The 15,498-nt window shown below is 41.5% G+C and overlaps 1 protein-coding gene across 1 annotated transcript; it reads left to right on the top strand.

Annotated features, from left to right (window-relative positions):
- Positions 1-313: 313 nt before the first annotated feature.
- LOC137359385 (uncharacterized) lies at positions 314-11,484 on the top strand. Its single transcript, XM_068025370.1, has 6 exons — positions 314-597; positions 7,347-7,939; positions 8,376-8,486; positions 9,476-9,640; positions 10,519-10,670; positions 11,425-11,484. The coding sequence occupies exons 2-6, from the start codon at positions 7,759-7,761 to the stop codon at positions 11,482-11,484; spliced, it is 669 nt and encodes a 222-aa protein (XP_067881471.1). The 5' UTR covers positions 314-597; positions 7,347-7,758.
- The last annotated feature ends 4,014 nt before the right edge of the window (positions 11,485-15,498 follow it).

Consider the following 15,498-nt stretch of genomic DNA (forward strand, 5'->3'; position numbering starts at 1 on the left):
AATACATTAATATGGATATAGACTCTGTGCTGTCACATTGACTCTCCAGTTATTATTAAATACATTAATATGGATATAGACTCTGTGCTGTCACATTGACTCTCCAGTTATTATTAAATACATTAATATGGATATAGACTCTGTGCTGTCACATTGACTCTCCAGTTATCATTAAATACATTAATATGGATATAGACTCTGTGCTGTCACATTGTGTGTGTCCCAGCCCAGATATCACGTGATGCTCATTGTCTCCTCCCTTGACGTCATCGCCTGAACTCTGCCCAGCCCTGGTATCGCTTCCGGGTCTCTCCCCTCCACTTCCTGCCCTTTCCTTTCCCAAGATGGCGGCCCTGAGGGCCCGGTTGCTCTGAGCCAGGCGGCGGAGCGAGTGCCTGAGCGCGCCCGGAGCGGCTGGGAGAGGCCGAGGCCTGAGGCTGGGCCTGCCGGGAGGAGGTTGTTGAGGCAGCGAGGGGCTGGAGCGGCGGCAGGACGAGGGGGAAGCAGCAGCTTTGAACTGATCCTCATTGATGTGCAGAATAATTCATCCGGATTCATCCAATTGGGAATCGAATGGATTGAGAGAGAGATTGGAATGTGTGTTTATTAATGAGGAAGAATCCAGCAGTGATCTGTCTAATAATTCATTAATAATAATGAATAATAATTAATAATTCATATAGTTCATCAATCTAATAGTTCATCAATAATCATATAGTTCATCAATAATCATATAGTTCATTAATAATCATATAGTTCATCAATAATCATATAGTTCATCAATAATCTAATAGTTCATTAATAATCTAATAGTTCATCAATAATCAAATAGTTCATTAATAATCATATAGTTCATCAATAATCATATAGTTCATTCATAATCTAATAGTTCATCAATAATCAAATAGTTCATTAATAATCATATAGTTCATTCATAATCATATAGATCATCAATAATCATATAGTTCATTAATAATCATATAGTTCATTAATAATCTAATAGTTCATTAATAATCATATAGTTCATCAATAATCATATAGATCATCAATAATCATATAGTTCATCAATAATCATATAGTTCATTAATAATCATATAGTTCATCAATAATCTAATAGTTCATCAATAATCATATAGTTCATCAATAATCTAATAGTTCATCAATAATCATATAGTTCATCAATAATCATATAGTTCATTAATAATCTAATAGTTCATTAATAATCATATAGATCATCAATAATCATATAGTTCATTAATAATCTAATAGTTCATTAATAATCATATAGTTCATCAATAATCATATAGATCATTAATAATCATATAGATCATCAATAATCATATAGTTCATTAATAATCTAATAATTCATCATTAATCTGATAGTTCATTAATAATCATATAGTTCATCAATAATCTAATAGTTCATCAATAATCATATAGTTCATCAATAATCATATAGTTCATTAATAATCATATAGATCATCAATAATCATATAGTTCATCAATAATCTAATAGTTCATCAATAATCATATAGTTCATCAATAATCATATAGTTCATTAATAATCATATAGATCATCAATAATCATATAATTCATCAATAATCATATAGTTCATCAATAATCTAATAGTTCATCAATAATCATATAGTTCATTAATAATCATATAGTTCATTAATAATCTAATAGTTCATCAATAATCATATAGTTCATTAATAATAATTAATAATTCATATAGTTCATTAATCTAATAGTTCATCAATAATCATATAGTTCATTAATAATCATATAGTTCATTAATAATCTAATAGTTCATCAATAATCATATAGTTCATTAATAATAATTAATAATAATTAATAATTCATATAGTTCATTAATCTAATAGTTCATCAATAATCATATAGTTCATTAATAATAATTAATAATAATTAATAATTCATATAGTTCATTAATCTAATAGTTCATCATTAATCTAATAGTTCATTAATAATCATATAGTTCATCAATAATCTAATAATTCATTAATAATCTAATAGTTCATCAATAATCTAATAGTTCATCAATAATCATATAGTTCATTAATAATCATATAGTTCATTCATAATCATATAGTTCATTAATAATCTAATACTTCATCAACAATCTAATTGTTCATTCATAATCTAATAGTTCATTAATAATCTAATAGTTCATTAATAATCATATAGTTCATCAATAATCTAATAATTCATTAATAATCTAATAGTTCATCAATAATCTAATAGTTCATCAATAATCATATAGTTCATTAATAATCATATAGTTCATTCATAATCATATAGTTCATTAATAATCTAATAGTTCATCAACAATCTAATAGTTCATCAATAATCATATAGTTCATTAATAATCATATAGTTCATTAATCTAATAGTTCATCAATAATCATATAGTTCATCAATAATCTAATAGTTCATCAATAATCTAATAGTTCATTAATAATCATATAGTTCATTAATCTAATAGTTCATCAATAATCATATAGTTCATCAATAATCTAATAGTTCATCAATAATCTAATAGTTCATTAATAATCATATAGTTCATTAATAATCTAATAATTCATTAATAATCATATAGTTCATTAATCTAATAGTTCATTGATAATCTACTAATCCATCAATAATCTAATAGTTCATCAATAATCTAATAATCCATCAATAATCTAAAAATTCATCAATAATCTAATAATTCATCAATAATCTAATAGTTCATCAATAATCTAATAATTCATCGGTAATCTATTAATTCATGAGTAATCTATTACTTCATCACTAATCTAATAGTTCATCAATAATCTATTAATTCATCAGTAATCAATAATCTACTAGTTCATCAATAATTTAATAATCCATCAATAATCTAATAATTCATCAATAATCTAATAATTCATCAGTAATCAATAATCTACTAATTCATCAATAATCTAATAGTTCATCAATAATCTCATAATTCATCAATAATCTAATAATTCATCAATAATGTAATAATTCATCAGTAATCAATAATCTAATAGTCCATCAATAATCTAATAGTTCATCAATAATTTAATAATCCATCAATAATCTAATATCTCATCAATAATCTAATAATTCATCAATGATCATTAATAATCTAATAATCCATCAATAATCTAATAATTCATCGATAATCTAATAATTCATCAATGATCATTAATAATCTAATAATTCATCAATAATCTAATAATTCATCAATGATCATTAATAATCTAATAATTCATCAATAATCTAATAATTCATCAATGATCATTACTATTCTAATAATTCATCAATAATCCATCAATAATCTAATAATTCATCAATAATCTAATAATTTAATAATAATCTAATAATTCATCAATGATCATTAATAATCTAATAATTCATCAATAATCCAGCAATAATCTAATAATTCATCGATAATCTAATAATTCATCAATGATCATTAATAATCTAATAATTCATCAATAATCTAATAATTCATCAATAATCATCAAACGTCTAATAATTCATCCATAATCTAATAATTCATCCATAATCTAATAATCATCAATAATCTAATAATTCATCAATAATCTAATAGTTCATTAATAATCATCAAAAGTCTGGTAATTCATCCATAATCTAATAATTCATCAATAACCTAATAGCTCATCAATAATCTAATAATCATCAATAATCTAATAATTCACCAATAATCTAATAATTCATCAATAATCTAATATCTCATCAATAATCTAATAATTCACCAATAATCTAATAATTCATCAATAATCATCAATAATCTAATAATTCATCCACAATCTAATAATTCATCAATAATCTAATAATTCATCAATAATCTAATAGTTCATTAATAATCATCAAATGTCTGGTAATTCATCCATAATCTAATAATTCATCAATAATCTAATATCTCATCAATAATCTAATAATTCACCAATAATCTAATAATTCATCAATAATCATCAATAATCTATCAATAATCTAATAATTCATCAATAATCTAACGATTCATCAATAATCTAATAATTCATCAATAATCTAATATCTCATCAATAATCTATCAATAATCTAATAATTCATCAATAATCTAATATCTCATCAATAATCTAACAATTCATCAATAATCTAATGATTCATCAATAATCTAATATCTCATCAATAATCTAATAATTCATCAATAATCTAATAATTCATCAATAATCTAATATCTCATCAATAATCTATCAATAATCTAATAATTCATCAATAATCTAATAATTCATCAATAATCTAACAATTCATCAATAATCTAATAACCATCCATAATCTAACAATTCATCAATAATCTAATATCTCATCAATAATCTATCAATAATCTAATAATTCATCAATAATCTAACAATTCATCAATAATCTAATATCTCATCAATAATCTATCAATAATCTAATAATTCATCAATAATCTAATTCTCATCAATAATCTAATAATTCATCGGTAATCTAACAATTCATCAATAATCTAATATCTCATTAATAATCTATCAATAATCTAATAATTCATCAATAATCTAATATCTCATCAATAATCTAATAATTCATCAATAATCTAACAATTCATCAATAATCTAATATCTCATTAATAATCTATCAATAATCTAATAATTCTTCAATAATCTAATATCTCATCAATAATCTAACAATTCATCAATAATCTAATAATTCACCAATAATCTAATATCTCATCAATAATCTAACAATTCATCAATAATCTAATAATCCATCAATAGTCTAATAATTCACCAATAATCATCAATAATCTAATAATTCATCCATAATCTAACAATTCATCAATAATCTAATATCTCATCAATAATCTATCAATAATCTAATAATTCACCAATAATCGTCTATAATCTAATAATTTATCAATCTAATAATCCATCAATAATCAACAATAATCTAATAATTCAAGAACAATCTAATAACCATCAATAATCTAATATCTCATCAATAATCTAACAATTCATCAATAATCTAATATCTCATCAATAATCTAATATCTCATCAATAATCTAACAATTCATCAATAATCTAATATCTCATCAATAATCTAATAATCATCAATAATCTAATAATTCATCCATAATCTAATAATTCATCAATAATCATCAATAATCTAATAATTCATCAATAATCTAATAATTCATTAATAATCTAATAATTCACCAATAATCTAATAATTCACCAATAATCATCAATAATCTAATAATTCATCAATAATCTAATAATTCACCAATAATCTAATATCTCATCAATAATCTAACAATTCATCAATAATCTAATAATTCACCAATAATCTAATAATTCATCAATAATCTAACAATACATCAATAATCTAATAATTCATCAATAATCATCAATAATCTAATAATTCATCAATAATCTAATAATTCACCAATAATCTAATAATTCACCAATAATCTAATATCTCATCCATAATCTAACAATACATCAATAATCTAATAATTCACCAATAATCATCAATAATCTAATAATTCATCAATAATCTAATAATTCACCAATAATCTAATAATTCATCAATAATCTAATATCTCATCAATAATCTAACAATTCATCAATAATCTAATAATCATCAATAATCTAATAATTCATCCATAATCTAATAATTCATCCATAATCTAATAATTCATCAATAATCTAATATCTCATCAATAATCTAACAATTCATCAATAATCTAATAATCATCAGTAATCTAATAATTCATCAATAATCTAATATCTCATCAATAATCTAACAATTCATCAATAATCTAATAATCATCAATAATCTAATAATTCATCCATAATCTAACAATACATCAATAATCTAATAATTCACCAATAATCTAATAATTCATCAATAATCTAATATCTCATCAATAATCTAACATCTCATCAATAATCTAATAATTCATCAATAATCTAATATCTCATCAATAATCTAATATCTCATCAATAATCTAACAATTCATCAATAATCTAATATCTCATCAATAATCTAATAATTCATCAATAATCTAATATCTCATCAATAATCTAATAATCATCAATAATCTAATAATTCATCCATAATCTAACAATACATCAATAATCTAATAATTCACCAATAATCTAATAATTCATCAATAATCTAATATCTCATCAATAATCTAATAATCATCAATAATCTAATAATTCATCCATAATCTAACAATACATCAATAATCTAATAATTCACCAATAATCTAATAATTCATCAATAATCTAATATCTCATCAATAATCTAACAATTCATCAATAATCTAATAATTCATCAATAATCTAATATCTCATCAATAATCTAACAATTCATCAATAATCTAATATCTCATCAATAATCTAACAATACATCAATAATCTAATAATTCACCAATAATCTAATAATTCATCAATAATCATCAATAATCTAATAATTCATCAATAATCTAATATCTCATCAATAATCTATCAATAATCTAATAATTCACCAATAATCTAATATCTCATCAATAATCTATCAATAATCTAATAATCCATCAATAATCTAATAATTCATCAATAATCTAATATCTCATCAATAATCTATCAATAATCTAATAATTCATCAATAATCTAATATCTCATCAATAATCTGTCAATAATCTAATAATTCATCAATAATCTATCAATAATCTAATAATTCATCAATAATCTAATAATTCATTAATAATCATCAAACGTCTGGTAATTCATCAATAATCTAAGAATTCATCAATAATCTAATATCTCATCAATAATTCATCAATAATCTAATAATCCATCAATAATCTAACAATTCACCAATAATCATTAATAATCTAATAATTCATCAATAATCTAATAATTCATCAATAATCCATCAGTAATCTAATAATTCGTCAATCTCAATAATCTGTCGGTAATCCAGTAATTCATTAATCTCAATAATCCCTCGGTAATCCAGTAATTCATCAAACTCAATAATCATTAATTTGATCCTTGATCAATGTACCTGATCGATTATTAATCCACTGTTAATATATACACTTAATTAACCTCAACAATCCATCATTAAGATAACAAGTCAATTCCTATTCTCAATAATTCTTTATTAATAAACCATTTAACAGATACTAATCGATCATTAACTTTACCCATAATTAATAAACATAAATATTAGTTACCATTAATATTATTGCTATTTAGAATCAACTATTCACAACCTGTTAAATAAACAGACAACTGACTAATTCAGAAACTGTCTATTTAGCGGAAATTGGCCGATGCATTTAAGAGCTGATCTGGTTCGTACTTGATCTCTCCGATAATTTTCAAACAGCCCCTGGAATAAGCGGGGAATATCCCGTCAGTATTATCTGCAAGAATTAACAAAATAATTCTCAAAACTGAAATCCGAATTTCAAAACGGGTGATTCAAAACAATTTATTATTAAACCGCTGATGCGTTGTTCGAGATTTTTTTGTAAGACCGACGATTTAAGAATTCTTCACAAGCTGAAAAGCCTTCGGATTAATCCTTAAAGGTCTTGGCAAAATATCGCCATCTCCCCAGAGATAATCCTCATCGCTGGGTTAAAAGCTCATCATATTGAATAGAAGGTCCTTGGGACCTGAGTTCCCCGATTCATTGGGGTTGGATCGGTTTGGAGAGGGAGTGAGAAATGAGAGGGACAAGAGGATCATCGCCCAGGTATGGTGGCCGAAGGGAACAAATTGACGATCTGGCCAGAGGAGGGGATGTCGATTCCCTCGAGTACGAGGAAGATAATGAGTTGCCGGATCTCATCATGAACATTGACAATGACGTCTTGGAGGATCGTGATGAGGACACCGAGAGCAAGGGTGAGCACGAGGGGGCGCCGAGAAAAAAATCAAATCCCACCCCGTCCCTCACCGTCGCGCTCCCTCTGCTGCTACCCTACGCCCCTCCGAGCTCTCCGACCTCCTCCGAGTACTGGCCTCTGGCACAGGCCGTGCCTTCGGCTGCCTCGGGGCCCTCAGCTCTGGACTTTCCTCCAGGCCGCTGCACTGTCGGAGGGTCCGTACCGAGGGAGGGCCGCGCTGCCGGAGGACGGTGTGCATCCCCTCAGTGAACATCACAGAGGTAACCAGGGGGCTTTCCCACGTCGCCGGGCGCAAGCGCGCTGCCGCATGTCCCCCGTGACGGCAGTGACCGTGCCTCTTGGCTCGAGAAGCACGTTGGGACCTGCCTAGCTGGCGAAAGGCGCTAGAAAAAAATGCACGTCTGTCTTCCCTTTTTCTCTTCCTCTCCTGACAGATGCCTCCGTGGGTTACAAGAGAACTCAAACCATTTTCATGGTGTTGGCTGTGTTAGGTTTCGTGGCCTGCATTGTCCTCCTTTGCCTTGTGGCTTACTTTGCGACCACGTGTAAGTACTCTCCTCCTCCCTGCTTCCTTCCCTTCCCCCCCCCAACCCCCCTCCTCTCCCCTTCCCCCTCCCCTCCCCCACCTTATCAGTTTGCTATTTGTGGGAGCTCGCTGTGCGCAAATTGGTTGTCACGGTCACCACATGACAAAGGAAGTATCCCAGTGGCTGAGTTTCAGGAAGCCGAGAGGTATTGTGGAAATCTTGGAGGTGTATCCTTCTGTGGGTGTGGGGCGCAGAGTGTGTCCTGGTGCATGAATCGCTAAAGGTTAGTATACCAGGTACAGCAAGTCATTGGGAAAGCTAATAGAATGTTATTGTTTATCGCGAAGGGGAATTGAATATAAAAGTAGGGAGGTTGTGCTTCAGTTAAACAGGACATTGGTGAGACCACATCTAGAGTACTGCGTACAGCACTGGTCTCCTTATTTCAGGAAGGATGTAAATTCATTGGAAGCAGTTCCGAGAAGGTTGACTAGACTAATACCCGGAATGGACGGGCTGTCTTACGAGGAAAGATTGGACAGGCTAGGCTTGTATCGGCTGGAGTTTCGAAGATTAAGAGGCGACTTGATTGAAACATATAAGATCCTGAGGGGTCTTGACAGGGTGGATGTGGAAGGGATGTTTCCCCTTGTAGGAGAATCTGGAATTAGGGGGGTCACTGTTTAAAAATAAGGGGCCGCCCATTTAAGACAGAGATGAGGAGTTTTTTCTCTCAGGGGGTCGTGAGTCTTTGTAACTTTGTGGGTGTCGCGGGCACGGCCGGCATTTGTTGCCCATCCCTTGACAGCTGAGTGGCTCACGAGCCAGTCACATCGCGGCGGATGGCATGAGTCGCACGTGAGCCAGACCGGGTATGGACAGGGGATTTCCTTCCCGGGAGGGCGTGAGTGAAGTGGCTGGGTTTTGACGACAATCGATGACACCGGGGGACGCGTGGCGGTTCACGGCTCTCTCTCTCTCTCTCTCTCTCTCCCTCCCCTCCTAAGACGTCAACGCCTCGGGGAATTTGCAGGTCGCCCGGGACAGCCTTCAGAACACGACGGAGAGCTACCTGAAGTTGCAGCAGCAGGCCAAGCAGAGGGAGGAGGCACACTGCACCCAGTTCCGAAACTCCACCGAACACTGGCTGCACCTCTTCTGCGAAAAGTACGGTGAGTGGATCCCACGGCAACGGGGACGGGTTTTAAACGGGTGAGGGTGAGGGCAGGAGGAGGCCCATTCGGGCACCCGCCCCCCCCCCCCACTCCACACTCAAGTCTGCTCCACAGGAAACAGTTCCCGTTCTGGCCTCCTACACACTAGCCGAAACAGTGCAGGCATGCAGCTTGTAAAGGGCCCTGGCTTATAGATCCCTCCAAAATGAAGCAGGGCAAGTCAAGTTGTGGTTGGGGGGGAAACATTCTTGTCACGAGCGTGGTCCAGCTAATACCACGGGGTAATCTTCGACCGATAACAGCTGCAGAAGGAGGCCTTTTGGCCCATCCCATCTGTGCTGGCCCTTTGACGAGGGCCGAATACTTGCTCATTCCTGAAGAAAACAGCTGATGAGATATGTTGTTCCAAAACTGGCATACAGTCTAGCTGGCTTTTCTTCAAAGGCAGGAGCCGAGACGAATCGACAAAGTGGACTTCTCGGGGTCTTTTAGAGAGTTGCTGGGGAGCGTATCCTGTCTCCCCACAGTAACTGAGGCACCGCACTCGTGGGCTGATTTTCTGCCTCAAATCCACCCAGAAACGTGTCGCCCTCAGCCTTGAGTATGCTCAGTGACTGAGCTTCCGCAGGTTCACAACCCTCTGAGCGAAGAAGTTCCCGCTCGCTTAACCTGCCCGGGTCCCTGCGCGGCCGCTTTGGCCACCCAAGTCAGGAGTGTGATGGAATACTCTCCACTTGCCTGGATGGGTGCGTCTCCGACAACGCTTAGGAAGCTCGACACCATCCAGGACGAAGCAGCCCGCTGGATCGGCACCCCATTCCTCCTGAACATTTACCCCCCCCCTTCTCTCTCTCTCTCTCTCTCGCCTGATACAGAATGCCCTTCAAGGATCTGCGACCCTGGGTGGCTGCTGAACTCGAGAAACTGCTACCTGTTCACCAACACCAGGCTCACCTGGGAGCAGAGCCGGGCCTTGTGCCTAAACAGGCACGGACACCTTGCCATCGCCAGCAATTCCAAGGTGCAGGTAGGGTTCCCTCTCTCTCCTCAACCTCCTGAAACACATCTCGGGTGGAGCAGGGGCCGTCAATGTCAACACAACTTTGCTGAGTTTTACCCGCTCCGTTTCAAGGCTCATGCGCTCTCCGGTCCCGCTCTCCCGCATTCCGCCCTCCGTAAACTTCAGCTCATTCAAAACTCCGCTGCCGTTCCCTGTGCCCCCCCCCCCCCACACCCCCGACTGCACCCCCCCCCCCCCCCCCGTGCCCTAACTTGCACCCGCTCCCCCTCATCACCCTCCCCGTGCTCGCTGACCGACACTGGCTCCCGGTCCAGCAACGTCTCGATGTTAAAATTCACATCCCCGTTTTCAAATCCCTCCTCGCCCCCTCCCTATCTGTGTAACCTCCTCCAGCCCCCGACAACCCTCCCTACCTCAGTAACCTCCTCCAGCCCCCTACAACTCTCCCAATCTGTGCAACCTCCTCCAGCCCCCTACAACCCTCCGAGATCTCTGCGCTCCTCCGATTCTGGGCTCCCTGGAGCATCTCCCGATTCCCATCGCTCCGCCATTGGCCGTGCCTTCAGCCGCCTGAGGCCCCAAGCTCGGGAATTCCCTCCCTAAAACTCTCCGCCCCTCTCTCTCTCTCTCCCTGTCTCCTTTAAGACGCCCTGAAAATCGACCTCTTTGACCGGTCCCAAATATCTCCGGACCTGGCACGATGTCAAATTCTGCTTGATAACGCTCCAGTCCAATGTTCGAATGCTTTAATTTGTAAAAGGTGCTTTGGTACGAGCAGCTTGATGTCGTATGTTGCTATGTTTTTGCCCCCCGCTTGTGAAGCCTTCACTGTTGACATATTTCCCATGTACCCTGGTTTCCCCTACACCCTGTTTGCTCTTTACCCTTTCCATTATTGCCCTGTTGTCCACCCACGTGGCCCTTTTGCTTCCAGAATTTCCTCGCGGAGCAAGCGAAGGATGCATCCTTTTGGATTGGACTGACCGACTCAGTGACCGAAGGGAGCTGGGTCTGGGTCGATGGGTCGAAGGTCATAGACGGCATGACGTGAGTAATAGAGGGGGTGGTCAGGGGTCAGGTCGGGGGGGGGGCGATGGGGCGGACTGAGGGTCCGGGGGAAGCAGGGGGGTTCAGACTGAGGAGCGGTGGGAGGGGTTGCAGAGGTCAGTTTGGGGTCAGAGAGTCAGGGGGTCAGGCTGACGGTCAGGGGAGTAACGGTCAGATTCAGGGTCAGGGGTTAGACTTGACGGTCAGGGGATTAGAGGTGAGACGGGGGTGGGGGGGGGGGGCGCGGTCAGGGAGAGGGTCGGGCGACGGTGTGGGGGGAGGGGTGGGGAGGCGGAGTCGGACCGGAAACGGACCAATCGCTCGACGCCGGGATACCCCGCCTCCTCCCCCCTCCCCTCCACGCCCCCGTGCAGTAGCAGAGAGCTCTCACAGCGTGTTCTCCTCTCCTCTTTCTTCCCCCCACCCCCGGAAGGTTCTGGGCAACAGGACAGCCGGACAACGCCTACAATCGGACGCACAAGACGACGGAGAACTGCGGCCTGCTGAACCTGCGCCGCTGGTACGACGAGGTGTGCTTGAGCACGTTTCCAGCCATCTGCGAGAAGAACGCCATCAGGCTCCACTTGATCTTCCAGCGGATGTTGAGGAGTCGTTGAGGGAGCTGAGGAATGGGGGGAGGGGCTGGTGGCCATCTTGTGCTGGCTGCCATTGTTTCTGCTCGGGACAGAAGAAAAACTTTCTTGGTCTATTGTCCTGTTTGATTTGTTCGCGTTGAAATTTGCCTCGGGGTGTGGGGGGGGTGGGGTGGTGGCGGTGGTTTGCCAATAGGCGACGGAAGACGAGCCCTTGGGGGGGGGGCGTTGGGGGTGGGTGGCGCGGTGCCACGCGATCACCATGGGTGACGTCCCACGCAAGCCATTGGCGGCAGCGCCCAGGGATGGCGGCGTTGCCCGGCTCAGATGTCACAATTCCGCGTTTGAAAGGACGTCACTCTCCGGGGCGGGGGCTCGGGCGGAACTCAGCTCCCAGTGACAGAGGTGGAACAAAAATTGCGGCCACGTTACGCGCTGAGCGGGAGTGCTCTCGCTGGTGGGCAGCGGTTCCGAAGGGCGGCTGGTTTCCTCATCCGCTGACGCGCGGGTTTCCCTTTTGCGTTTCTGACTTTTTGCTTGCATGTTAACGGGAGTCTTTTCTGGAGCAGTTTTATCCGGGGCGGCCTGCACCGTTGTGGGCGGTTTCGCTCACGTGTTTCCTCGTTTGAATAAAAACTCTTGTTTCATTCCAGTGGACAGCATCACAGTTCTTTGGAAGGTCAGTACCGAGGGGGCACCGCACCATTGGAGGGTCATTAGAGAGGGAGCGCTGCACCGTCGGAGGGTCAAGACTGAGGGAGTGCCGCACTGGCGGAGGGTCAGTACCAAGGGAGCACCTCACAGTCGGAGGGTCAGTACTGAGGGAGTGCCGCGCTGTCGGAGGGTCAGTACTGAGGGAGCGCCGCGCTGTCGGAGGGTCAGTACTGAGGGAGCACCGCACTGTCGGAGTGTCAGTACTGAGGGAGCGCCGCGCTGTCGGAGGGTCAGTACTGAGGGAGCGCCGCGCTGTCGGAGGGTCAGTACTGAGGGAGCGCCGCGCTGTCGGAGGGTCAGTACTGAGGGAGCGCTGCGCTGTCGGAGGGTCAGTACTGAGGGAGCACCGCACTGTCGGAGTGTCAGTACTGAGGGAGCGCCACGCTGTCGGAGGGTCAGTACTGAGGGAGCGCCGCACTGTCGGATGGTCAGTACTGAGGGAGCGCCGCACTGTCGGAGGGTCAGTACTGAGGGAGAGCAGCACTGTCAGAGGGTCAGTACTGAGGGAGTGCGGCACTGTCGGAGGGTCAGTACTGAGGGAGTGCGGCACTGTTGGAGGGTCAGTACTGAGGGAGCGCCGCGCTGTCGGAGGGTCAGTACTGAGGGAGTGCTGCGCTGTCGGAGGGTCAGTACTGAGGGAGTGCGGCACTGTTGGAGGGTCAGTACTGAGGGAGCGCCGCACTGTCGGAGGGTCAGTACTGAGGGAGAGCAGCACTGTCAGAGGGTCAGTACTGAGGGAGTGCGGCACTGTCGGAGGGTCAGTACTGAGGGAGAGCGGCACTGTTGGAGGGTCAGTACTGAGGGAGCGCCGCGCTGTCGGAGGGTCAGTACTGAGGGAGTGCGGCACTGTCGGAGGGTCAGTACTGAGGGAGCGCCGCACTGTCGGAGGGTCAGTACTGAGGGAGCGCCGCGCTGTCGGAGGGTCAGTACTGAGGGAGCGCCGCGCTGTCAGAGGGTCAGTACTGAGGGAGTGCGGCACTGTCGGAGGGTCAGTACTGAGGGAGTGCGGCACTGTTGGAGGGTCAGTACTGAGGGAGCGCCGCGCTGTCGGAGGGTCAGTACTGAGGGAGTGCGGCACTGTCGGAGGGTCAGTACTGAGGGAGCGCCGCACTGTCGGAGGGTCAGTACTGAGGGAGCGCCGCGCTGTCGGAGGGTCAGTACTGAGGGAGCATCGCACTGTCGGAGTGTCAGTACTGAGGGAGCGCCGCACTGTCGGATGGTCAGTACTGAGGGAGTGCCGCGCTGTCGGAGGGTCAGTACTGAGGGAGCGCCGCACTGTCGGATGGTCAGTACTGAGGGAGTGCCGCACTGTCGGAGGGTCAGTACTGAGGGAGCGCCGCGCTGTCGGAGGGTCAGTACTGAGGGAGCGCCGCGCTGTCAGAGGGTCAGTACTGAGGGAGTGCGGCACTGTCGGAGGGTCAGTACTGAGGGAGTGCGGCACTGTTGGAGGGTCAGTACTGAGGGAGCGCCGCGCTGTCGGAGGGTCAGTACTGAGGGAGTGCGGCACTGTCGGAGGGTCAGTACTGAGGGAGCGCCGCACTGTCGGAGGGTCAGTACTGAGGGAGCACCGCACTGTCGGAGTGTCAGTACTGAGGGAGCGCCGCGCTGTCGGAGGGTCAGTACTGAGGGAGTGCTGCACTGTCGGAGGGTCAGTACTGAGCGAGCGCCGCACTGTCGGAGGGTCAGTACTGAGAGTGCGTCGCACTGTCGGAGGGTCAGTACTGAGGGAGTGCTGCGCTGGCGGATCGTCAGTACTGAGGGAGTGCCGCACTGTCGGATGGTCAGTACTGAGGGAGTGCCGCACTGTCGGAGGGTCAGTACTGAGGGAGTGCCGCACTGTCGGAGGGTCAGTACTGAGGGAGTGCTGCACTGTCGGAGGGTCAGTACTGAGGGAGTGCTGCACTGTCGGAGGGTCAGTACTGAGGGAGTGCTGCACTGTCGGAGGGTCAGTACTGAGGGAGTGCTGCACTGTCGGAGGGTCAGTACTGAGGGAGTGCTGCACTGTCGGAGGGTCAGTACTGAGGGAGTGCTGCACTGTCGGAGGGTCAGTACTGAGCGAGCGCCGCACTGTCGGAGGGTCAGTACTGAGAGTGCGTCGCACTGTCGGAGGGTCAGTACTGAGGGAGCGCCGCACTGTCGGAGGGTCAGTACTGAGGGAGTGCGGCACTGTTGGAGGGTCAGTACTGAGGGAGTGCTGCACTGGCGGATCGTCAGTACTGAGGGAGTGCCGCACTGTCGGAGGGTCAGTACTGAGGGAGCGCCGCGCTGTCGGAGGGTCAGTACTGAGGGAGTGCCGCACTGTCGGAGGGTCAGTACTGAAGGAGTGCGGCACTGTTGGAGGGTCAGTACTGAGGGATGCCGCGCTGTCGGAGGGTCAGTACTGAGGGAGCACCGCACTGTCGGAGGGTCAGTACTGAGGGAGCACCGCACTGTCGGAGGGTCAGTACTGAGGGAGCGCCACACTTTCGGAGGGTCAGTAT

This window comes from Heterodontus francisci, unplaced genomic scaffold (assembly GCF_036365525.1).
Source record: "Heterodontus francisci isolate sHetFra1 unplaced genomic scaffold, sHetFra1.hap1 HAP1_SCAFFOLD_234, whole genome shotgun sequence".
Classification (NCBI taxonomy): domain Eukaryota; kingdom Metazoa; phylum Chordata; class Chondrichthyes; order Heterodontiformes; family Heterodontidae; genus Heterodontus; species Heterodontus francisci.

Excerpts from the sequence above, each read along its gene's own strand:
- LOC137359385 (XM_068025370.1), top strand. The coding sequence starts at position 7,759 with ATGAGAGGGACAAGAGGATCATCGCCCAGGTATGGTGGCCGAAGGGAA. Across the intron at positions 7,940-8,375 it reads TGAGGACACCGAGAGCAAGG|ATGCCTCCGTGGGTTACAAG; the intron begins GTGAGCACGAGG and ends CTCTCCTGACAG. Across the intron at positions 10,671-11,424 it reads CCAGCAATTCCAAGGTGCAG|GTGCTTTGGTACGAGCAGCT; the intron begins GTAGGGTTCCCT and ends AATTTGTAAAAG.